The sequence below is a fragment of the Equus przewalskii genome, chromosome 3 (assembly GCF_037783145.1).
Source record: "Equus przewalskii isolate Varuska chromosome 3, EquPr2, whole genome shotgun sequence".
Classification (NCBI taxonomy): Eukaryota; Metazoa; Chordata; class Mammalia; order Perissodactyla; family Equidae; genus Equus; species Equus przewalskii.
The window spans coordinates 115,403,776-115,427,799 of NC_091833.1; the positions used below are offsets into that span (position 1 = coordinate 115,403,776).

Consider the following 24,024-nt stretch of genomic DNA (forward strand, 5'->3'; position numbering starts at 1 on the left):
GAAAGTACTCTGGGCTCTCAGGGGCCTCTCCCCTGCCCGACAGTGTAGGAAGCCCTGTTTTAGGGTCATTTTTTGCGCGTCTGCATACACCACCTCCAGCCCCCTCCCAGGTAACGCTCCGGACAAATATTTACTCCCAAAGCGTGAAGCTCACCTGCAGCCTGGTGCAAGGCCCCGACATTTTTAATGATATGCGAGAAACAAGGAATTTTGAAAAGGGCAAAAGAGATTTATTGTGTTACAACATTTCTATTTCACTAAAACCAGTGAAACATGTCCAAAGTTTGTTAAAGGTCACCGCCTGTCCATTTGTCAGAGACACGCCCCCCCCTTTATTAGACTAGATGGTCCGGGGTGACAGAGCAGAGGTCTCCTGTGATGGAGACGGGCTGTGGGGTATCCACAGGGTGCTTCTGGCGAGCAGTCTGCTTGGGCTTCATATTGGGAATGTCGGGGGTAAATCGGAGACGTCTGCTCAGGTGCTGAGCGGGGCCTGGCGTTGGGGTACTTGTTCCCCAATGATGGGGGGGGCGCCAGATGAGCGGGGCTGTGGTGCGTGGGGGAGGAGAGGAGGGGCGCCGTGTGCGTGTGCGTGTCAGGGAGGGGGAGACGCTCGAGCTGGGTTTTGGAGTTTGTCGGGGAGGAGGGGGCAGAGAGGGTGCCCAGGCAGAGGACAGGGTGGGACAGAGGCTCAGAGGACAAGACGACCCCGTGAGCTCAGGCCAGGTGGTCAAGGATGTAGTGAGACGTGGCTGAGCGGTGAACTCTCAGAATAGGAATTACGACGGCGGCGGGTGTGCTGTTGAATGGACGTGACCTTTGAAGAACACGAGCTCCTGGGATGATTGAAAAACAATGGCCAGAAAACACTCCGGGAGCCCCCTGCCTCACTCCGGAGCCCAGGGTGCGGGGAGGCAGGGAACGGGGCGGTCAAGGCGCAGAAGAGCAGTCCTGCTGTGGGGCAGGAGAGCCGGGGCTGAAGAGGCGGAACTGTCTGTGGGGCTCCTGGGATGCCCGGAGGCGCCCCGTCTCCCAGTGGGTGGACATGGCGGACGCACCTGCCCGTCCTGGAGGGAGGAGCCGGCGTCTGGTGTGGTCCCCCTCACCCCCCATCCGGCAGGCAGCCTGGTCCCCAGGGAGGTCCTGCCAGAGCACTGGCCCGAGAACCCACTCAGGCTTCCCCCTCACTCACCGGGCCCTGTTGTGCGGCAGCCTGACATCCCCATGAAAGGGAGAAGGTTAGGTCCCCAGGGGAGCGGGGACTGAGAGCGCCCCCCGCACAGGCAGAGGCACGTGTGTGGAGGTGGTCTGCCTCCTTAGAGGTCTCTCCCCAAGCTGTGAATTCCTGGGATCCAGACTTTCATCTCTAGCTCTGGATCCCAGCACCCAGACAGAGAGGGCCTGGAACACTGGGTCTGTTAGATGGGTGGATGGATGGGGAAGAGAATTGTGAAAAGTTCTTCCTCACAGTATCCTAAAGTCAGCAGGCCGTCACCTCCCTTGTCCAGGAAACTCTACCTCTGTTAATGTAATCTTATCCCAAGCATCTTCCTGAGCTAATTGTTGGGACAAAGGACATCAGGCACGCTGACTCCCTGATGCCCTGCAGACACAGCCCTGGAATCCAGTGGGACCCGGTGCTGCAGGGGTGTGTCTGGGGAGCCTCTGAGTTATTGCTCTGAGCTCCCCTCCAGCCTGCGACCTCATCGCTCACGAGATGCAGCTCTTCCTCCCTGTCCTGCTTGTGGGATGGGTGCCCAGGGACTAAGAGTCGAGGTGGAAGGGGCGAGGGGTTGGGTCAGAGACCTGGGGTCTAAAGGGCTCTGCCAGTTACCAGCTGTGTGGCCTCAGGCGAGTCAGTGTGTGTCTCTGAACCTCCAGCGTCTCCTTGAAATAACCCCCAAGTGGCTGACCTTAACCAGGACCTGTGTGAGCAGGGGGCTGCTGCCCACCGCCCCCCCCCCCGCCGCCCCCCGCAGCGTGTTCACCGGCTCACAGACACCAGGTCCCCTGGTTTCTCCTGGAGAAGCTGCCCTGTTGCAGCAGAGCGCTATGAGCCATCCCGCCACCCCGCACCCAACCCACTCACGAAGGCGCCTGCGGGGGCCCTGGAGGCCCCTGATAGGCAGCAGCTGTCACCCAGCAGGACCGCCCACTGTGGCTGGTCCTGTCGGTCCCCCTTCTCTGTGTCATTTTACCAGACCTGCCAGCCTCCCGCTCTAAATGTCAAGGGAGAGAAGGAGGGAGGAAGGGAGGGTGGGCTCTGGGAGTCTTCTGCCCACTTCCCACCATTTTTCGTCAGGGGCCTCTCCATTATTCAAGCCAGAAGTGTTTCCCGGAGAATTCCCAAGAGCAGTGGGAAATGCCAGCAAGGCTGAGGAGAAGGTGCAAGTATCTGGGGAAGAGCTTTGCAGGCAAGGGACAGTGTGTGCAAAGGGCCTGAGGCATGTTCCAGGAGAGGAGGCGAGCTGGCTGGTGTAGGGAGGGTGGGAGACAGATGGACAGGGCAGCTGCTACAGAGCCCCAGAGGCCATGGGAGGGTTTGGCATGGTTCTAAGAGCCCTGGGAGGCCACCGGAAGGTTCTGGTGGGGTTGAGGGGTGTGGGAGTGATGGGCTGTCAGGCCTGGCCGGGAGGCACCCACGCAGCTCTGCTGAGGTCTTATATTCCTAAGATGTGGGGCCTCTGCCCTGTGTCCTCCCCGTGCATCCTGCTGGCCCCTCCTGGAAAATCCAACACTGAGACACAGAAAAGGCTCCAGATGGCGGAGCAACGAGAAGACCCACTGGCGGTTTTTTACAACATTCCCGCTGGCTCAGTGTCCTGGAACAGTCCCCCGGAGTTGGGGAGCTTTCCCTGCTCGTCCTGTGGGGCCAGGCAGGGCAGGGCGGGGTTTGGTCAACATCTGCTGGAGGGAGCCCACTCCCCACCGGGCTCAGCCCCGGGGGCCGCGTCCCCGCTGGCCCGGCAGCAGCTGCCCCGCCCAGCCCAGGAGAGCAGGAGGCTCGGCCAGGCCCCGGGTCTGGACAGGCGGAGAGGGAAGAGGAGCCAGCGGGGGCCGGGCTGCTGGCTCTCTCCTCTCTCCTCCTGGGAGCCGGGAGCCGGAGACAGCCGGGCAGAAAGGGTGGGAGGTAGCAGGGCCTGGACCACTCCCGCCTCGGGGCCATCATTGAGAGCAGAGGTGCAGGGCACCTGCATCCCTCTCTGGGCGGGCAGGACACATGCTCCCATCTGGGCGCTTGTGGTCACGAAGACCCAGTGAGCCCGGTGTCCTGGTGTGACTTAGGAGCCACGCTCGGCTCTGCCAGCTGCAGCTGTGCCCCCAGTGCTGCGAGCCTCGGCTCCCTCACCTGGAAAAGGGGCCCCTGGCTGTCTGCAGACACGTGAGGCCACAGAGCCATCTCCTCCTGCATGAGCCCTGTCCCACCACTTGACCTTCTGTTCCGTGAAGACTCGGTGGCCGTTCATTCATTCACTCACTTACTCATTCATTCATTCATCCCACACACACTCCCTGAGCACAGGCACCCCAGCTCTGAGCAGAGCCGTGCTGGGCCACAAAGAGGACTCTGATGCAGGCCCAGCCTTTGAGGAGGTCCCTGGCTGGAAGAAACAGCAATGAATTAGTGTAGTAAGTGCTGGGGCGGGGGCCCAGAGGCACTCCCCAGGCAGCCTGGCGTCAGGGAGGGCTTCCTGGAGGAGGCGGCACTTGAGTTGAGTCTTGATGTCAAGTAGGGGTGTGCTTTTACTGAGGCTGCCTATCCCAAGTTCCATTCTTTCTTTCTGGTCTCATGCTGTCTGCCTTCCCGGGACATGAGTTTCTCCTGTCGAGAGCACCGTCTCTCAGTGGTCTTGAAATGGCACCGTCATCCATTTGTCCCACGTGTCCTGGGTCCGGGTGCTGTGGAAGGGCTCAGCGATGGCCTGGGGGACTCGGGGAGCCCTGACCAGCCCTGCCTCAGGGAGCTGGCCTCTGCCGGCGCCCCCCAGCCTGTGTGTTGTCAGTTCTGCCCCTGGCGAGTGACCCTTGACCCTGAACGACCTCTGACCCTCTCAGGGTCCTGCCCTCAGCGCCGTCTGCCTCTCTGCAGGTGTTCGAGGAAGAGCACCACATCCTCTACCTGGACCACGGCGGCGTGATCGTGGCCATCAAGGACACCTCCATCCCCCTGAAGATCCTCAAGTAATGAGGGGCCAGCGCCGTGGTGCAGGGCGGGCGGGCTCTTCTCTCCTCCTGGGAGCCCCTCGGGCTAGTCCCGGAACAGCTCCCTGTGGGCCCAGGGCAGCGGCCCAAAGCCCTCCTAGCAGAGGGTAGCAGCGAGCCCAGCCGGGCCTCCCCCAGCGCTGCCCCGGGCCGGGCGTGGGGAGATGAGGAAACAGGGAATGACAGAGCAGCGGGGTCAGGTTAGCCAGAGACCTCAGTCTAGGGGAGCATGGAGGGCTTCCCAGAAGAGGTGACTCTCAAGCATCAACAGGAACTAGATAAGTGGAGGAAGTGGGGCCAGACAGGGAAGCCAGCAGCCTGTGCCTGGGTGAGAGTGGGCTTGGCATCAGCTTCAGACATCTGAAGGACAGTTGTGGGGAAGTAAGGGCAGGTATGTGCTCTGGACCCAGAAGGCAGAGCTGGGAGAGTTGCCAGGAAGTCAGTATCACTTTAGTCTGAAAAAGAGCTGTCTACACTTGGAGCTGGTGGCGCTGTAATATGCCACTGCATTGGGAGACAGTAAGCTGCTGTCTCTGGCTTGGCAACCCCTGGGCCGGGCTCAGGCATTGGGGGAGGCTGAGCTGGATGTTTCTAAGGCCCAGATAACTCTGCAATCAGGGACTACAAAGCATCTTTGTGGTACCCAGACAGCACACCCAGGAGTCCTTGGCTGTGGTGGTGTTAAGCAGATGTGGACACCACTTGGTGATGGGGGTGGCCACTGTGGCCTCCCAGGAGAGAGTGAGGTCGGGATCCAGTTGTGGTCCAAATGCTGGGCTGGCCCCAGGCATGGCCACTGCTCCCGCCTGTTCTCCAGCAGCCTCAGCTGGACAGTGCTTGTCCCTGGCTGCGAGCCGGGCTGGATCCAGTGGAGCAGACGCCCTGGACACGGGGAGGGCCCTCGCGGGCCCTGCAGATGGTGACCCCTTCTCCTGCAGGTTCAGCGTGGACGAGGGCCTCACCTGGAGCACGCACAACTTCACCAGCACCTCTGTGTTTGTGGACGGGCTGCTGAGTGAGCCGGGGGACGAGACGCTGGTCATGACGTGAGTGCCCGCGGGATGGGGCAGGCGGGCTGTGGCAGAGGGTCACCTCGGCCCTTGCTGCTCTGAAACCCACCCCCACTCTCACCCCGGTCTCCGCAGCTGCCTCCGTGTCTCTTTCTGTCCACTGTTTCCTCCATGCCCAGCCACGGGGCGGTGGCCACTCTGTCTGGGACACCCACCGCGGGCTGGTGAGGGGTGGACCCAAGAGTCGAGGGCCGGCTCTGGACCACTGCCCCTTCCACCTCCCGAGTTGATTATTATCTTTGTTGTCGTTATTTTCCTGTGGCACCTGTAAAAGACGCGTAGGCCCGTTGCAGAGTGAGGACCTGAGGCCCAGACGGGCCAGTGCAGGCGGAGCCAGGCTGGGTCCGGCCCCAGGGCCCCACCGCGGGTCAGGCTGGGCTCTGGGCTGCAGCTCACGGCCCTGAGTCGCCATCTTTTTCCAACCCGCCAGCCCACTTTGGGCCAGATGCTGCACGAGGCCCCGGGAGGGGGCAAAGGGCATCAGGAGCCCTGTTCAGAGCCACTCACAGCCCAGGACCAAGAGTGTGGGGGACTGAAGAAGAGCACAGAGGGCTTGAAGGGCCCCAGCCGTGCCTGGCAGGAGGGCACTCACCCGGCCCGGGGACTCGAGGGGCCATCGGAGGGCCCGACTTGTTCTGGCAGAGCCGAGTCAGGCGGGCTGGGCCGAGACGCTGCACTCCTGCAGCTCCAGGATCCGCCGATGCCATGCATGCCCACCCCGCCTGGAGCACCGAGCCGAGGGGGCCCCCGCCTTCTTCTGGCCTTTCGTCGATGGCACCTGTCTTGGGGAGAACAGTGTCCGCCAAAGTTCACAGCCACCCAGAACCCGTGGCCGTGACCTTGTCTGGAAACAGAGTCTTGCAGGTGTAATCAGGCTCCTGTGAGGGCGTGCGGGGTGAGCCTGGGGCCTACCCGAGGACCGGTGTCCTCGTGGAAGAGGAGAGGACCCCGAGACGCACAGACACAGGGAGAGGCCACGTGACAACTGGGGCACAGACTGGGCGATGCGGCCACAACCCAGGGATGCCCGGAGCCCCCCGGGAGCTGGGAGAGGCAGGAAGGACCCTCCCGGAGTGTCCGAGGGGCCCAGGCCCGTGAGGCCTTCGTCTCAGACTTCTCCAGAGCGTGAGGGAGTTGGTCTCTGTTGATGGAAGGCCCAGCCATGGCAGTTTGTTGCGGCAGCCTGGCCACCACTGCGGCGCCCACAGCTCTCCCCGGCGCAGTGCTGAGCTCGGGGCCAGGGCTGCGGCCCCCGGGACTGGACGCCTGTGCTGTGACCCCTGGGGCCCTGCACCGGCCTCCCCAGCTGCTCCCTCTCTTCCTCCCCGGCGGACTTGAGGAAGCTTCCTGAGGGCGTGGCCAGGGGCAGGCGGTCCGGGTGGAAGGGAGATGCGCCTCCTCCTGCCATCTGAGTCCACTGGGCTCCACACCACAGGGAAGCCGTGGGGGCTGGCCCTTCCCTGGTCACTCCAGCCTGGCCAGCAATGTGCCGCCCACCATCCTGGGCACCAAGGCCCCCGAGGTGACCCAGAGCTGGCAGTCGAGTGGACAGACAGGTCAAACACCAATTCCTCATTTATGTGACAGATGCTGACATAACAGGGTGAGCTGGGGGTGGGGAGGGACTGCCGTTGGGGTCAGGTGGTGGTCAAAGGCATCTTGGAGCAGCTGACCTTTGACCTGGGCTGGATGGATGGGACACAGGCCCAAGGATGAGCTGCGGGCCAAGAAGCCCACACTGTCCTGCGCGAAGATTTTTACTGTCCTTCAGCTCTGGCTCGGTCCCTCCTGGAGCAGAGGGGCCAGCTCTGCCTGCTCCCAGTGGAGTGGCCGGGCCGCGTGCCCCCAACCCTGCACACTCGGCCTGGGTGGCGTGGATTCATCACCCGGAGGGCCCCCCTGGCACAGCCCCGTGGGAAGCGCCGGTCGTTACCCCGTCACACTCGCCTGCTGGCACTTCCAGCTCGTGGGGGCTTCGAGCCCGAGGCCCTGTCCACTTTCCCATCAGCCGTGAAGGGCTGGCACCCCCACTTGCCAATTCCCCAAGGAGACCGCCTTGGATAAGCCCCCACGGCGCCTAACCCCCAGCCCCCAACCTCTCTGTGTGCCCCGTCCCCTCGGAGGCCCCATCCTGGGGCCCTCGGACAGCCGTGCTGTGGGGAGCAGGCCAACCAGGCAGAAACCGCCCAACACGGATGACCCTGCCGGATGTGCCGGTGCCTCTGCCCTTCTGCAGGCCCAGCACGCCCCCTTTGTCTGTGAGGAGGCTATGCGAGCAGCCCCTGCCTCCTCCGGCTGGAGCACAGCCCTGGAGGTCCACCCACTGATGGCCACCACCTCGGAGCCCACACCCAGGCTCAGGGAACCGCAGGCGGGGTGGGGTGGGGGGGCGTGGGATCCGTGACGAGGACCCCTTGTCAGGGCGTTAGAGATGGCAGACAGGTAGTGGTCTGAATTCCTACCAGACTTAAATTCAGCTCCGGTGACCCTGCTGGGGGCCCCCCGTATCTTTGCCAGTGTGGGCTCTTGCGCCGCGGCTGCACGTTATGGGGCCGCTTTTACAAGTTTTCTCATTCTGTTCTCGTAAGAAGTCAGTCTCCGCGGGAGGACTTCTTCCCCCCTTTTAGAGGTGCTGCCATCCCGCCAGCAATCCTGCGCTGAGGAAGTGGTGGGCAGGACCCCTCTGGGGTCAGCTCTGCATGGCCCGGGTAGCCAGAGACGGGGGGACCTGCGATGCTGCCCTGTGTCCCGGGGAGGACAGTCATGCCCGACTGTGTGTGTCCACGCTCCTTCTTGCTGGGGGCAGCTCGGGTCAGGACAGGAGTGGGCAGCTGGGGTCCCAGGCAGGGCTCTCTTGGGTGTGGCGGGCAGGCGGCCAGGCCCCTTCGCATGGTTGAGCAGCTTCCCAGGGTCAGAGGCCACGGAGTGGAAGGGGGGACTCAGAAACACAGGGGACTGTTGGCCCTTGCTGTCTTTGCAGAGGGTGCCCGTCAGCTGGGTCTCGGGCCTCAGCGTCCCCCACCCGGAAGTGGGAGCACTTTCTGCCCCCAGGGCGCTGAACTCGGGGCTGCAGGAGGCCAGCCCTCCGCCCGCGTGTCAGGGCATCAGGGCCGGGTCGGCCCCAGAGATAGCACAGTTTTCCTCTCCCACCGACAGACAGCCTTTCATCCCCGGACATTCTAATGAATGTGGATTCTAACGGCAGAATTCACAGCCAGGCTCTTTCAAATTCTTTTCAAAACACCGGAACGGCACCCACAGGCCTCCCGTTTCACCCCCTCCAAACACCCTTCAAACGCCGGTCGACACAGAAATGATGCAGACGGTGAAGGAGGGAACGTGCCAGCGCATCAGAGTGAAAAGTTGGGCTCCCGGACTGCCGGACCGTCATAGAGCCCTCGGTCAGACCAGTCTCTGTCTCCCTCTTCCCTCTCTCTCTCTGTCTCTGTCTCTCTGTCCTTTTCTCTCTCTCTCTCTGTCCCGTGTGTCCCCCCGCCCACTCCCCCACCCCCGCTCCTGTTTCTTACACAGTTGAGAGCATTTTCCACGTCGTTTCTTTACCCACATGTGTCCCAAGGTCTCGTCCAAGCTGACCATAGTCATCTTTCCCCAGCCCTGCTCGCCTTTGCCTGCCCTCCCGTCCCCACCAGGCCTGCCTGGGCCTCGGAGGGGTGAGGGCCCCCAGGCTGCCCCCCGGGGGGGAGGGCCCCCAGGCTGCACCCTGGGGGGGAGGGAGGGAGCTGTTTAAAGGGCATGGATTCCTCGCCGACTGCCTGCCCCACCGTCCCTTTTTCCTAGGCTCCCTTTGGCACCCACTTCCTAAAACTCAGAATGACCCTGATGACGGGTGCTCCTGGCAGGATCAGCTGAGGTTCTAGGTTTCACAGAAGGCAGGACTTCAGAGACCCAGTGGGGACTAATGAGACCAACCAAACCCGGCTTTCCCGCTCACACGGGGCACCCGGGGAGACCGAGGCTTCCTCGGGGAGGGGGGCCACCGTGTCTGCCACTTGGTCCAGTGCTGACGGCGTTTCCTGGAGTCACCAGCCCCGGGTCGTCCGGGAGGGGGGCTGCGGCCGTGCGTCCCGTGGGTCCCTGGCCTCAGGTTCCTCACCTGTGAGCTGGATGATAACAGGTCACCTTGCGGGGTCTGGGGAGGACTGAAGGAGAGATGCACCAGCACCGTACGCGTCAGCAGTCACGCCACTGTCACCGTCATAAGAACATGGCTTTCAGGGCAGCAGAGCCCCGCCTCACGCCACGGGAGGACACTGGCGAGGACCTGAGTTTCTCCCTCTAAGAGCGTCCCTTAGGCGAGAGAAGACCCTCACACTCTAAGTGACCAACCAGCAGGCTTCGTCTGCGAGAGGGAGATGGCCTGGCAGAGAACGTCCCCCACGAGTGACACTCTCCAGCGAGAGAGCTGTGGATGGAAGGACGGCATCAGGACAGGTGCAGGCAGGACACCTTCGCGGCGCGGTCACCACTGTGCGGGCCTCCCACCACCATCGTGTCGGAAGCAGTGGCTCAGGGGCAGGAAGAGGCAGAGGGCAAGCGGGGTCGGTCCTCGCTGGGCCGCGTCCACCAGCCGCAGGAGAGTCCCCGCCCGCCGGCTCCGCCCGCCCGCTCCAGGACTTGCCCAGAGGACAGAAGCACAAAGGGACTGTTGGTGACAGAAAGACAGAACGCATGCACGCAGAAGGCCAGAGTTGGCAGGGGACCCTGTGGTGTCTCCAGACCCCAAGTCTGTGGGCGGACGGGGAGGAAGGAGGGCACAGGATGTGGAGAGCGATCGGCCCAGGACGGGGGACAGGGACACTGACCCCAGATGAAGGTCAAGGCCGAGACGGGGGCTCAGGGGCCGTGAGGGCCAGAGGAGGTCCCGGCGCCCGTGGAGGCTCGAGATCTTCTCTGTAAAAGAAAGATAATAGGAGCCAGCCCGGTGGCGCAGCGGTTAAGTTCACACGTTCCGCTTCTTGGCGGCCCGGGGTTTGCTGGTTCGGATTCCGGGTGTGGACATGGCACCGCTTGGCAGCCATGCTGTGGTAGGCGTCCCACATGTAAAGTAGAGGAAGATGGGCACGGATGTTAGCTCAGGGCCAGTCTTCCTCAGCAAGAAGAGGAGGACTGGCAGTAGTTAGCTCAGGGCTAATCTTTCTCAAAAAAAAAAAAGAAAGATAATAGTATCTACTTTGTGGGAGTGTTCTGGGGAGTAGAGGTCATGTGTGAGCATATGTGCACACGAGTGTGAGTGTGTGGGCACATGAGTGTGTATAGGTGCACACACGAGCGTGTGCATGTGTGTAAAGCTCCTACTGTGTGCCAGCATCCTACACAAACCATCACTAATCCACCATCGATCTTGAAAGGGCAGTTACACCCCCATTTTCAAGCCAAGGAAACTGAGGTACGCAGATGGAGATAGACCTGCCCAAGGTCGCAGATGTGGTAAACGGGCGTCATCTCAGGCCTGCCTGGCTCAGAAGTGTCCTATGGAGCCAAAACTCCTTGTCAAATATCAGCCTAGGACCTTCAGATCCAGCCACCATGTCCCCAATAAAACCCTCCAAGACCTTTCTCAACTACTATCCTAGAACGGGGTTTGCATCCTTTCACATGGTGACTGGCCTCCCCCAAGTATCCAGCCCATCGGTGTGCTTGGAAGGGGACCAAGACCAGAGAAGGGTGCATCACCTCCCTCATTCAGATGCTTGACCTCTGGTAATATGGCCCAAGTGCTGCAGGCTGGACTAGAGAAGGACCAGAAGTGCAGGCTGGGCTTCTCTTCTGTGGTGTTTGGAGCCCAAGTGTGAAGTATCCGGAGCAGCAGGTGAAAACTCTTTAAGCAGCAGCCTTCTCAGAGAGGGAGGAATCTGGGCCCATGGAAGTCACTCAGCAGATGACTGGTGACGGACAAGAAATGGCACAAACAAACTGTGTGACCTTGGGCAAGCTACTGAACCTCTCTGTGCCTCAGTTTTCCTTTCTATAAAATGGGGGTGGACTCATCTCACTGAGCTGTAATGTGGATTAGACCAGACAGCACATCATGGACGGGAGGAGAGGCATGGTGGGGCCCACTGCGCAGGTAGGAACTGAGGCCGAGGGAAGCGGTTTGCACTGTGGGGACAGGGCCCAAGTAAGGTGGCCTCCTCCCCTGCCTCCGCCCGCAGCGTCTTCGGCCACATCAGCTTCCGCTCTGACTGGGAGCTGGTCAAGGTGGACTTCCGGCCCTCGTTCTCCAGGCCGTGCAGCGAGGAGGACTACAGCTCCTGGGACCTCGCCAACCTGCAGGTGGGCGGGTGCAGGGGGTGGGCGCTGGTGGGCCAGGTGCAGGTGGGCGGGCACAGGGGAGCCGGTGCAGGTGGGCAGGCACTGGTGGGCCGGGTGCAGGTGGCCGGGCGCAGGTGGCTGGTGCAGGTGTCCCGACGCACCCCCTCTGCCTGCCAGAGTCCCCATCCTGCGAGGCCACCAGGCCTCCCCTCCTCTAAGAGGCCTACCCAGAACCCCGACCGCCCTGAGGTGTCCGGTCCTTCTGCAGGGTTTCCTGCCCTTCCTGGCGCCCGGGGCTGCTTGGGGCTGGGTCCCGGTCACACGCAGGGGCAGGCCCCAGGCCCCACTGCGGCCGTGGAGTCTTGTGCCTGGGGGCCAGGATCGTCCTGACCTTAGGAAGGTGGGGCGGGGCGTGTGTCTGTATCCTAACCCGGCAGCGGGTCGGGCAGCCCCACCCATCACTCAGACACGCAAACGTCTCTCCAGCACAGTGTGTGCTCCCCACACGGAGCGAGGAGACAAGGGCTCAGTGGCCCCCGCCAGGGTCAGAGCAGGTCATGCTACCCCAGGTGGGATGGGGGAGGTCGGGATTTCAGGGGGGGTGCTCTGGAATTGTTGGGGGGACCCTGCACCTGTTACTGCCACAGTGCCTGTTAGGATCGTCCACTGAGGACCTACTGTGTGTCCACATGCGCCCCCGGGGCCGTGGCTCCTGCGTGGGGCCTCGTTCCCAGCAGCCCTGTGACCCCCAGGCCCCCATGGAGTTTGCACGCAGTGGGTGCTCAATGAATGCTTGTGGCTGGGGTGGGAGGGAGGCTGCCCAGCTTGACCTCGGGCACGTGCCTCCCCTTCTGGGCCTCGGTTTACCCCTCTGTAAAAGGGGACAACCCCCGTCCCGGCGGCTGCTAGGGGGTGGAGGATGCGGCCGTTTTCGGGGCGGGTGAGGTCAGCAGACAAGCCGATGCGGAGCGTCGCCCCCTCGGGCAGCCCCTCACCCGACCTTCCTGCGCAGGGTGACCGCTGCATCATGGGCCAGCAGAGAAGCTTCCGGAAGAGGAAGCCCTCGTCCTGGTGCATCAAGGGGAGGGCCTTCACGTCTGCGCTGGCGTCCCGCGTGTGCGCCTGCCGGGCCTCTGACTTCCTCTGGTGAGGCTCCGCCCGCCGCCATCAGGGCCACCCTGGAGTGGCCTCATGGAGTGGCGGCCGCTGTCCCCGGGGTGGTGCACCTGGGCTGTGACCGGGTCTCGGCGCTGCCCCTCTTGCCTCTGCCTTCTGCCGTGCATCAGAACCAAGTCACTGGGTCCACTCGCCCTGCCCTAGGGGGCTACAGAATTCACTGGCGTGTGGTTCAGACCCCCACCAGCGCCCGCTCATGGCAGGTGGGGAGAAAGTGGGAACAGGGAGGGTGTCTCGGGACCAGCCGGGCCAGCCGGACCCTTCCCTGGTCCAGGAGCTCTGCCGAGAGCCCCTGACCACTCCCTGCCCTGCTCAGAACCCCTGTGGCTGCTCACCGCCCACGGGAGAATGTTCGCGTTCCAGCTCACCCGCCTGCCCCCAGCTGTCCTCACCCCCATCCTGCTCCCCTCACGTTCCAGTCGCCTCCACCTCTACCCCCTGCACCAGCACTGAGGGGAGCTTGTAGTGCCCTCTCCTCTCTTTCTCTGACTATCTCCTGCTCATCCTTTGAGAGTCAGCTCACCTCCTCCAGGCAGCCCTCCAGGACACCAGGCTGGACTTAACTCTGTCCTGTGCATTCCCAGAATCCCCTTTGTATCCCTTCTCACCTGGAACGCAACTGTCAGCTTTCAGGCCCACCACCTACTGGGAGAGGGCCATGTGGATTCTCCTGGGTGTCCCCACAAATGGGTGCCTAGTCGGCCCTCAATGTGAGGCCCCTGCCGGAGCCTGGCTCCTGACCACAGTTCTTCCCTCCCGCAGCGACTACGGATTTGAGCGCTCCCCGTCCTCAGACTCTGAGGCCAACAAGTGCTTTGCCAACTTCTGGTTTAACCCTCTGGCCCCCCCCGACGACTGTGTCCTGGGCCAGACCTACACCAGCAGTCTCGGGTGAGTGCGGCTGGGGCAGGGCCACGAGCACCCCCAGCCTCCTGCCTGCCTGGCGCCCGCGGCTCCCCACATGGAATCAGGAAAGAGAAGTCAGGGCTGAAGACGTCCTGATTGCGGGGTCCTGAGGGTCACTGGCCCCACAGGCTTCTCTAGTCTGAGCCCGTGGGGCAAGTGCTGGGGGGAGGCGGTGTCTTCAGCCGGCTCTGAGCAGAGAGCAAAGGGCCGAGAAGGCCCAGGGGGCCTCAGGGCTCACACCTGCATGGGGGCTGAGCCGACCCAGGGAAATGATGCCCCCTCCTGGTCCTCTGAGCCCCTGCAGGGCCAGGACCATTCCCCATTTGCCACCCTGGAACGAGCCAGCCCTGAGCTGGGCCGGAGGAGCTCACACTCCCTTTTGGTCTCACCTTGAATGGCACTTCCTCCAAGAAGCCCTCCCTGACCATGCGCCCTGAGCCCTGAGCTTACTTCTGTCGTAGCACTTGTCCGGGTCATTGTCGTCACTCAGCCAGTTGTCCTCCGTGGTGGACTGTAAGCTCCATGGCGCATAGTAGGCGTCCCTTCAGCGTGTGGGGTGGTGAACACCAGCTGTGCGTGAGGGTGAAGAGCAATCATGATACTTTTTCTCCCCTAGAGGCTGAGGGATTGTTTTTAAATGAGTCACTTCATACAAAAACCTTAGGTACACAAAAGCTGTGAGCTGCAGCTGGAAGAGGCCCCAAGCATGCTCCATCTTAAGGTCCCCATTTCCCTTTAAAGAAGTGTTGAGACAGAGGAAAAAGCCTATGGGCTTATTAGAGAATCCCGTTACTAACCCTGCGCATGCGGCGGGGCAGAGCCTGAGGAGCCAGCACCGAAATCGCAGGCTTGGCCTCAGCGGCACAAACCCCACCAGCCAGCCATCCACCCGCCCACCATGCATCCATCATCCATCCGTCTGTCCATCCATCCAGTCACCCATCTCTCCATTTAATTCTCCATCCATCCACCCGTCCATCCATCATCCACCCATCCATCCATCTGTCATCCATTCATCATCCATCCATCCATCACCCATTCATCTGTCCATCTATCATCCATCTGTCATCCATCATCCATCCATCCACCCATTTATCTGTCATCCATCATCCATCCATCCATCATCCATCCATCCCTCCATCGTCCATCCATCCCTCCATCATCCGTCCATCTGTCCATCATCCATCATCCATCCATCCCTCCATCAGGCAGCCACAGCAGCCACTCTGGTGCGCCCACCAGGGCTTGGCAAGCAGGTATTCTTGTCTAAAGGGTCAGAGCCAGGATCCATCTTGACGGCAAAGAGTTTCATTTCGTGCCATCTGCACACTCTGGGCACCAAGGTGCTGTGGGTGGGTAGCTCTTAGTACATTTTCTTTCAAACTAATCAAAGGTGTTTTTGCATGATGAGCTTCTGAATGTTCAGTGGCTGAGCTGTGAGGGAAGGCCAGGCACGAGGCTCGGGGAGGCAGGCAGGCCCAGCCAGTTGGGCAGTGAGCTAGCTTCCCAGACCCAGAGACCCAGTGTAGCCTGCAGGAACCTCTCAGGGGGAAGTGAGCTGACACTGCCTGAGCTTTCCCGTGGTCTCCCAAAGAGCTTCCCAGGGCCCATTGGGCTCTGCCCACCAGCCCCTCCCAGCCTCATCCCACACCTGCTCCCCACACTGGCTCAGGCCACCCACCACAGGACCTTTGCACATGCTGATCCTGCTGTCTGGATGTTCCTTCCTCTCTTGCCCCCCTTTCTCGTCTCAGCAGAAAGCCCTTTTCTCAGGGACCAGATACCCAGGTGCTGCCCCATCCCAGCGTTTGTCACAGTCATGACTGTACCTCGATGTGGGGGACGGTTTGCTGAGGTCTGGCTCCCCCATTGGACAGTCCACTGTGCAAGGGCAGGACCATGTGATTGGCCCTCACCTCAGTCCCTGGCACACAGTAGCTGCTCAGTAAGCACATGCCACATGCATGAGTCGATGACTCAGGCATCATCCGGTCCAGCTCTCTCAAGGGAATGGGGACGGAGCCCCGGGAGGGTACGCTTGCCCACAGCCACAGGGCACCTCAGCGGCAAGGCCAAGGTTGAACCCGGCCCCTCTCGGGCTGTCCTCCCACGTTTCTTAGCAAGGCCACGAAATCCAGACTGGCCCCCTTCCTCAGCCCCTCGGCACCAATAACCACAGGTATGATCTTTATTATAAGTAATATGATCAGACCCGGGACACGCGGGGTGACCCAGCAGGTCCTGTCATTCCTGGTCATTCCACCCGAGCCAGTCGTCTCGTCTCTAACCTGGGGCCGTAAGAGCAGTCAGGTGGAGTCAGAGGAGGCTGGGAGGCAGAGCATGGAGGTCACCAGCCAGCCCGGCCCTGCCCATCTGTGCAACCCTGACCCGTTCTCTGACCGCAGGTACCGGAAGGTCGTGTCCAACACGTGTGAGGGTGGCGTGGACCTGCAGCAGAGCCCCACGCCGCTGCAGTGCCCCCTGACGCCGCCCCGGGGCCTGCAGGTGCGCGTCCGCGGCCAGGCGGTGGCCGTGCGGCCCGGAGAGGATGTCCTGTTCGAGGTGCGGCAGGAGCAGGTGAGCGGGGCGGCCTCCCGCAGTGCCGGGCCTCTGGGTGGTGGGGGGACCGGTGTGCGGGCAGGGGCTCCCCGTGCCTCCAGCAGTTCAGAGCAGCGCGTCCCAAACTGCTGGGGGGGGACCGCGGCCGGAAGCCCCTTCCTAGTCCAGGCCACCCTGAAAAAGCAAGAGAAAAACAGACAAGCGCAGAGCAGGGCGTGAGGAGACGTCCGAGCGCAGCAGTGCGGCCATGGGAGGCAGGTTCCACCTCCACGCGTGGTAGTGTGTGGGGGGGGTACAGGGGTGTGTGTGTGCATGTGTGCGGGAGTGTGTGTTTACTGGACTGTGACGTCAGGTTGACTCACCCCTGTGGGGGCAATAACATTTTTTAAACTTCCAGTTACATTGATTTAGTTAATTTGGAATCTTAAGAAAAGCAGAAAGCTTAAAAAAATCTATTACTTATAATCCCACAATCAAAAATAAATCCTGTTGATAGATAAATTGACAGATAGATGATGGATGACGCATGCATACATACATGGATAACATACAGCTGTAGATATGGGTGGATAGATATGGACAGATAATGTGTGTATATGGACATATACACACTCAAATGTACATATATATAAATTTCCTCCCAGTCTCCTAATCTTTCTCTTTTCTACTTTAAGCACAAGTGTTGTTTTCTTCTGATTTTGAAAATAATCGATACTCATTGTAGAACATTTGAAACACATATAAAAAATATCAAGAATACAAATATCACCAAAATTCCTGTTCCCCTGGGGTAACAGCTGTGAACTTTTTGCTGTATGGCCACATGTGCTTTATTTAGAGGATGTCATTCAAGATACGGTGCGGAGGCGGGGCAGGGAGATGATGACACAGGTCTTGGGGTTGGAAAGCAGGGCTCTCGTCTAGTGCAAACAGGGAAACTGAGGCCACAGAGGACGCAGAGCTGTCCGCGTGAGCGTCCACGAGTCGGCGCCTCCTTCCTCCTCCCCCAGCTGCACAGGGTGTGCTCCTGGCAACGCTCCTGATAGCTGGGGAAACCGAGGCTCAGCCAGGTGCAGTCACTCACCCCAGGCCACACAGTAGCAGGTGACAGAGCTGGCATTGGGTCGCAGGCCTGGGGGCTCCATGTGACAGTGCCTGGTCTGCGGCCCCCAGACCTGAGCCGGTCCCAGGGCAGGCTCTGGGTCCCTCCTGTCCAGGTCCCTGTGCCAGTTGAGCCTGGCCCTGAGATTCTCGCTCTGGACCTTGGGAGCAGCCCTGGGAGAGGGGTGGGCACCTCTGTTCACAACCGTGTCTTGGGGCGGCAGTAGGACGAAGCCCCCTGCACCTCCTGGGGCCACCTGGGCCCTCAGAGTGAACCCAGCTGCTGCCCTCAGTTACGGGACCGACTTCCAGGAAAAATGGCCGTCTGCTGCCCCCTACAGCCTGGCATCTCAGCAACTCAGTGGCAGCCGTGGATTCCTTCAACTGGAGCCAAGAGGGGCAAGCCTGCCAATGCCACCACCCCAGGGGGCCGGACCCTTGAGTGCAGCAGGCATGCAGCTCGGGTCGGCCAGAGGTGAGGGAGCCACTGAACGACGCTCTTGGAATAGAGAGTTCTCCCGCGCATACCGCTGCCGGGAAGACGCCTGGCTTCCTCCTCAGATCCTGGGGAAGGAGTGTGGGAACAGGGCTGTGGGAGGGTACACACACCGTGCACGCTCACACACATTCTACACCGACACACACATACAGTCACACACGCGCCCTCACACACAGACCAAGCCGGGCGTGGAAACAGTGCTGGATTGAGGGGGGCCCAGGTTCTGTGAATACCTGAGAATTGACAGTAAGAGCTGACGGAGAGCCCAGAAGCAGACACACTGGAACACGCCGCTGATTTTGATGCGGGGGCGAAAGCTGCTCGTGGAGGAGGATGATCTTCAGGAAATGAGCAGCCAGTAAAAACCAGCCTCGACCAGAACCTCAGCCCTGAGACCAGCTCGACACGGACCACACACTGAAATGGAAAACGGAAAACTAAAGCTTTCAGAGAAAAGATAGGGGAGAATATTTGGGATCTGGCGCTGGGCAGAGTCCTTAGGGTTGACACCAAAAGCACTGTCCATAAAGGAAATTTGATAAACCGCACTTCACGAAAATTGGACACTCCTGCTGTGAGAAAGACCCTGTTAAGAGAATGAAAAAGCCGAGTACAGAGGAAATGTGCACAAACCTCGTCTCCAGTGAGGACGAGCTCCTAGAATGTGGAAAGAACACTCAGAACTCACCAGGGAGAAAACAAACGGTCCAGGCAGAAGATGGGCAGAAGATATGAAGACGCGTTTCATCAAAGAGGGTGTTCAGATGGGAGATGAGGAGGTAAAACGGTGCTCAACGTCATGAGCCACCAGGGAGATGCAAATTAAACCACAATGAGGGATCACTGCACACCTGTGAGAACGGCTAAAATAAAAAACAGGGCCACCACCAAACGCTGGCGAGGAGGCGGGGGCCTGGATCCTTCACACGTGCTGGTGGGAAGGGGAAATGGTGCAGCCGCTCTGGAAGACAGTTTGGCAGTTTTTTGAAAAATGAAACGTGCAACCACCGTGGGACTCTATGGTCACTCCTGGGCGGTTCGTCCCGGAGAAATGACAGCTTGTGCTCACACACAAACCCGTGCACGACGTTCATGGCAGCTGTCTTCATGATAGCCAGAAACCGGAAACAACCTGGATGCCCTTCCAGGGGTGAGTGGTTCAACACGCCGCGGTCCATCCGTGCCCTGGACGCCACTCTGCAAGGACGAGGAGCAGATCGCCGACGCAGCCGCGACCTGGGGGACTCTCGTGAATTGTCTGATCGCAGCCGCTCCCTGCTGTCTGAGTCCCTGGATGGGACAGCTCGAAGTGACGCAGTTATAGACGTGGAGGACAGATTGGTGGGCCAGGGAGCCGGGGGTGTGATGGGGAGGTGGGTGTGGCCGTCAAGGGGCAGCAGGAGGGGCCTGTGGTGACTCAGTGGTTCTGTGTCCCACTGGGTTGAGGGCGATATCTGAGCGGTGATAGTACCATTTTTTGAGATGTAGGCACTGGGGGAGCTGGGTACAGTGGACACGGGTCTCTCTGTAAGATTCCGTATGATTATATGTGAATTGACAATTGTCACAGAATAAAGGGTTTAAGTTTTCTAAGTGCTTGGTGGGAAACAAGTGCTCAGAGGCAGGTCTGCGTGCCGCCCACCCCAGGCTGCGGCGGTGTCACGGACCACAGGCTCTTCCTTTCTTTCTCCTCCTCCTCTTTGAACTCCAGTTTTTTGACATTGAGGATGTACGGCAGATGAGGATGTACTTCCTGAAGGGATGAGTGATTTTGACTAAATAAAATGTTTCAATAGTTCAGTGTACATCAGACAGGAACACGGGGCCCCAGAGGTGCGGTGTGGCACCCTGCCCGAGGTGGCCACGTCTTGACACCAGTCGAAGGCGCCCTCTGCCTCCGAGGAAGCAGGCGGAAAACCCCTCCGTCCGTCCAGGAGCCTGTGGGACCGGAGACCCCCCTCCTCCCTGCACCCTGGGAGGCCTTTAAATTGAGCGACCGCAGACGGCGAGCCATCACACCAAGCGCTGGACTCACACAGCCTCCGCCCTCTGCCCCACGAAGTGGAGACAACAGAATGCCACCCGTGGAAGGTTCCTGAGGTTGTCGGAGCAAATGCTCGCACGCCGTGGGTGTCAAACAGCCCAGCTCACTTCTCCCACGGTCGGGAGCCTGGCGCTGGCAACCGGGCTCCCTCTGGGGCACCAGGGAGGGTCCCTCCTGCCTCTCCAGCTCCTGGGGGCTCCGGTGCGCCTGGGCTTGTGGCCACACCACCCCGGCCTCTGCTCCGTCTTTGCACGGCTTCTCCTCTGCATTTTGTATCTCCCCATCCTTTATAAAGATGGCAGTCACGGGATTAGGGCCCGTCTACTCCAGGGTGACCTCATCTTAACTGATTACACCTGCCCAGACCCGGCTTCCAAAGGAAGTCCCCTTCTGAGGTTCCGGGTGGACACGAATTCCGGGGGTGGGGGAGGACACTATTCAACGCATGATACTACATTTGTGGAGAAAGTTAAATGAACGTAATTTATGTTAAAGGGTTCTGTCAGGTTTAAGGCTTGACAGGTGCAAGGTAAGAGGATCGCTAAACAGTCAGCCAGGGTCCTGTTCCCTCCTGACCCCTAAGGTATGGTCTCTGCGTGGTCCTGATGCAGGATAGGAAGGGTTGACAGGAGAGGAGAGGAGAGAGGGAGAGAGGAAGGGAGGGAGGATCTGAGACTGAAATGAGAACTCTTTCTTGCTATAAAGTTGAAAAAGTTATTGTTTCCCTGACTCGATTTCCCACAACCCTACGAGGAAAATACGGCCATTTGAAGGCGAATGCTCCGGCAGGGTAGCACACGTGCCGTAAAGGGCTCAGGCGGGTGACTCTGCCGGGAAGAGGTGGCGGCGGTGGAGCTCCTCCGTGCGCAGGCCCTGCAACCCAGCGTCATTGCTGGCACCGCACAGAATGGGATGAGAGAAACACTCAGGAACCCAGCGTCACGGAGGAGAAATCACAGTCTCTTCCTGGGACGGGCTTGAGTCTTCCTATGTTCATCTTCCTAGGCCTGTTACTGCAGCATGCTGCCCTCCCGGCTCCCGGCCCAGGCCTCGGCCGTCTCCCTGGGCAGTAGTTAGCTCAGGGCTAATCTTCCTCTAAATAAATAAATAAATAAATAGTAACAAACAAACAAACCAAATGTAACCCCGACCTCCCACTTCAACCCTCCTGGCAGAGCACGCTGGAAGCCCCCAGGGCAGAACCCGATCTGCTGACCTGGGGTCCCCAGGTCCATTCACTTGACAAAGGAGTGAGGGAATGAATGAGAGAGTGACCCACCGCTGGCCCCTCAGCTTTGCGGTCCACTCCTAAGTAGCCTCACGGTGTCTCCTGCAGGGCGATGTCCTGACCACCAAGTACCAGGTGGACCTGGGGGACGGCTTCAAGGCCATGTACGTGAACCTCACGTTGACCGGGGAGCCCATCCGGCACCGCTACGAGAGCCCCGGCATCTACCGTGTGTCTGTCAGGGCGGAGAACACGGCAGGGCACGACGAGGCGGTGCTCTTTGTCCAGGTCAACTGTAAGTCCATCACCCCTTCGAGGCTGAGCGTGTCTCCCTGTGGCTGAGAGAACCTGGTCCTCGGGAAGTTCAGGGGGCCCTCGGGCTGCCACAGGTCCCTGTCCTCGGGATGGCAGGCTCAAGGGCAGTGAGGCAGGAAGGCAGGAAGGCTGGGCTCAAATCCACTCTCCTGGTGGTCTGCACAGCAGTAGGGTTGGTGGTAACGATGCTGATGGTCATGATGGAGGTGGTGGTGCTAGTGGAGGGGATAGTGATGGTGCTGCTGATGATGGTAATGGTCATGGTGATGGTGATGGTGGTCATGGTTATGGTGGTGATGGTGGTGGTGGTGTTGGTGGTAATGATGACAGTGATGGCCCCGGTGGTGGTGGGGATGGTGGTGATAATGATGGTGGTGGTGCTGGTACTGATGATGTTGGTGATGGTCATGGCGATAGTGATGATGGTAGTGATGGTGGTGTTGGTGGCGATGATGCTAATGAAGGTGGGGGTGGCAGTGGTAATGATGAAGTCAATGGTGACAGTGACCAATAAGCAGCCTCTGAAACGCCCACTGCCCTGATGCGCTCTGACCCCTGACCTTGTTCTGGACCCTGCAGCCCCCCTGCAGGCCCTCTACCTCGAAGTGGTTCCTGTCATTGGTATCAACCAGGAGGTGAACCTCACAGCCGTGCTGCTGCCTCCGAACCCCAACCTCACCGTCTTCTACTGGTGGATCGGCCACAGCCTGCAGGTTCGCTGGCCCTGGACGCCTCGCAGCCCCTCCTTCCTGCAGGCTCCCATCCGGGGTGGAGCGTGAGGACGGGACACTGGTCCGGGTACTGGGCAGGACACAGTGTGGCGCAGTGGAACTGAGGCAGGAGCACACCATCCTTTCCTGCCTCCCTGAGCATCTGCTCTGCGTCAGCCGTGTCCGAGTGTGGTGGACACAGAATCAATCAGACCAGACCCTGCCTTTTCCCCTGGGAAAGAGATGTGAACAGAGTAGGTGACCAGAGTAAGGGTGTGACAAGTGTCATAGGAAGTGGGCAGGCAAGGTGTCCGAGAGCTCTAGGAGACACGAGGCCGTTTCTAGGCTGGGTGAAGGCGTGGCCAGGGAAGGCTTCCTGGAGGCGGGGTCACTGGTACTGGACCCAATCTCTGGAGCCTCATTCAGAGCCCACAGGAAGGATGCTGGCGGGAGGTCCTGAGGCCTTTGCGGGCCAGGCTGCCCACCCATAAGCTGGGGGGGGCCTCAAGACCCAAGGAGGGGCATCCTCCTTCAGCAAACTACAGCCCTGCACCCTAAGCAGAAAGACCCCAAACACAGCTGAGGGCCCAGAACAGAGGCCCGGGCGAGGGAGTTTCGTAGGCTCTGGAGGGTGTTTCGCTGGAGCGGGGAGCGTCAAGGCGGGGGCTCCGGCTCTGGGTTTGAATCTCAGCTCAGCCACAGCTGCCGGCCCAGCTCTTTGGGCAGGGGCCTGCACCTCCCCGAGCCTCTGTCTCCCCATCTGCAAGATCAAAGGTCATACTGCCCCCCAATCCTGAGGAGCGTGCTCCACCCCTGGGATGGGTGCTGAGCCGGGCAGGGGGGTCCAAGGATGAGGGGGTCGCGGCTCTCACAGCAGCCACAGCTGAGTGTGGTGCTGGGGAGACCACCTGGGATGGGGTGTGGAGGCCCAGCCGGCAGCCACGGCAGGCCTTATAACCGTCCACGCGGAAGGAGGGGCTCGGGACGGCCATGTGCGGGGACCTGTGACCCTGCCGTGTGTCAGCTTAGATCTGCTGTCTGCACCCTCCCTCCCAGAGGGCTGCCCCTATCTCTCCAGAGAGCAAGGGAGTGCCGAGGTCCCCGGGCGGCCTGGGCAGCAGGTGGCCACGGCCCATCACCCCGGCCTGGCCCTGACCCCCCGTGCCCCCGCAGCCCTTGCTCTCCCTGGACAACTCTGTGGCAACACGGTTTGCGGACACGGGAGACGTGCGCGTGACGGTGCAGGCTGCCTGCGGGAACTCGGTGCTGCAGGACTCCACGGTGGTCCGCGTGCTGGGTGAGTCCCCGGGACGACAACCTTCTCCCGCTCCCCCACCCACCTCCGTCCACGGGCCGGGCTGCGCGGGGTGTGAGCCGTGTGCCCTGGTCACTGGGGGAGGCCCTTGCTGAGCATCCTGTTCTGAATCGTGTCCCATTCACCGGTGCTCCCTGGGGGCTCTGAGCCCCTCGAAGGAGACATTTACAGAAGACAATTAGTCCTAAGAATGGGGGAGACCCCCGCCTGCTGCTGCTCTCATCGTCGCACCAGTGAAAACTCCTTTTGCGTTAAGAATGGCCTCTCCTGTGGACAGCAGCTGTCAGTTCAACGTTCAGTGGGATCGCCTGTGGCCGTCCCTTCTTTCGCGAACTGTGCCCAGGCCCTGCGCCCGAGCTCTGAGATAGTCCTCGTCCCCTTGGAAGGTGCCGAGTTCAGCTGCCAGAGCACTGGGGCCCCGAGTGGCTCATCCCTGAAAAGCCTCTGCCCATGTTGCAAGTGGGAAAAACCAGGCTTGAGAGAGCCACGGGGAGGCCACAAGGAGGCTGCTGGGGCTGGTGCTTCTCACTGGCACTTCTCACTCCTGCGGCTCTAGAATAGGTCTCTGAGTTGGGGACCCTGGGAAATGAAAGAAAGAGGAGGAGGGGCCTCTGCTCTCAGGGGA

At 60.7% G+C, this 24,024-nt stretch overlaps 1 protein-coding gene across 2 annotated transcripts in view; it reads left to right on the forward strand.

Moving 5' to 3' along the window:
- SORCS2 (sortilin related VPS10 domain containing receptor 2) overlaps window positions 1–24,024 on the forward strand; it is a 485,786-nt gene that overhangs the window by 447,988 nt on the left and 13,774 nt on the right. For both annotated transcript variants that reach the window (XM_070613348.1, XM_070613347.1), the window contains exons 13-21: window positions 4,091–4,182; window positions 5,142–5,249; window positions 11,447–11,567; window positions 12,559–12,692; window positions 13,485–13,613; window positions 16,034–16,205; window positions 21,168–21,354; window positions 21,954–22,087; window positions 23,258–23,381. In XM_070613348.1, the coding sequence (XP_070469449.1) occupies window positions 4,091–4,182; window positions 5,142–5,249; window positions 11,447–11,567; window positions 12,559–12,692; window positions 13,485–13,613; window positions 16,034–16,205; window positions 21,168–21,354; window positions 21,954–22,087; window positions 23,258–23,381 (1,201 nt within the window). The remainder of the gene's footprint in view (window positions 1–4,090; window positions 4,183–5,141; window positions 5,250–11,446; window positions 11,568–12,558; window positions 12,693–13,484; window positions 13,614–16,033; window positions 16,206–21,167; window positions 21,355–21,953; window positions 22,088–23,257; window positions 23,382–24,024) is intronic.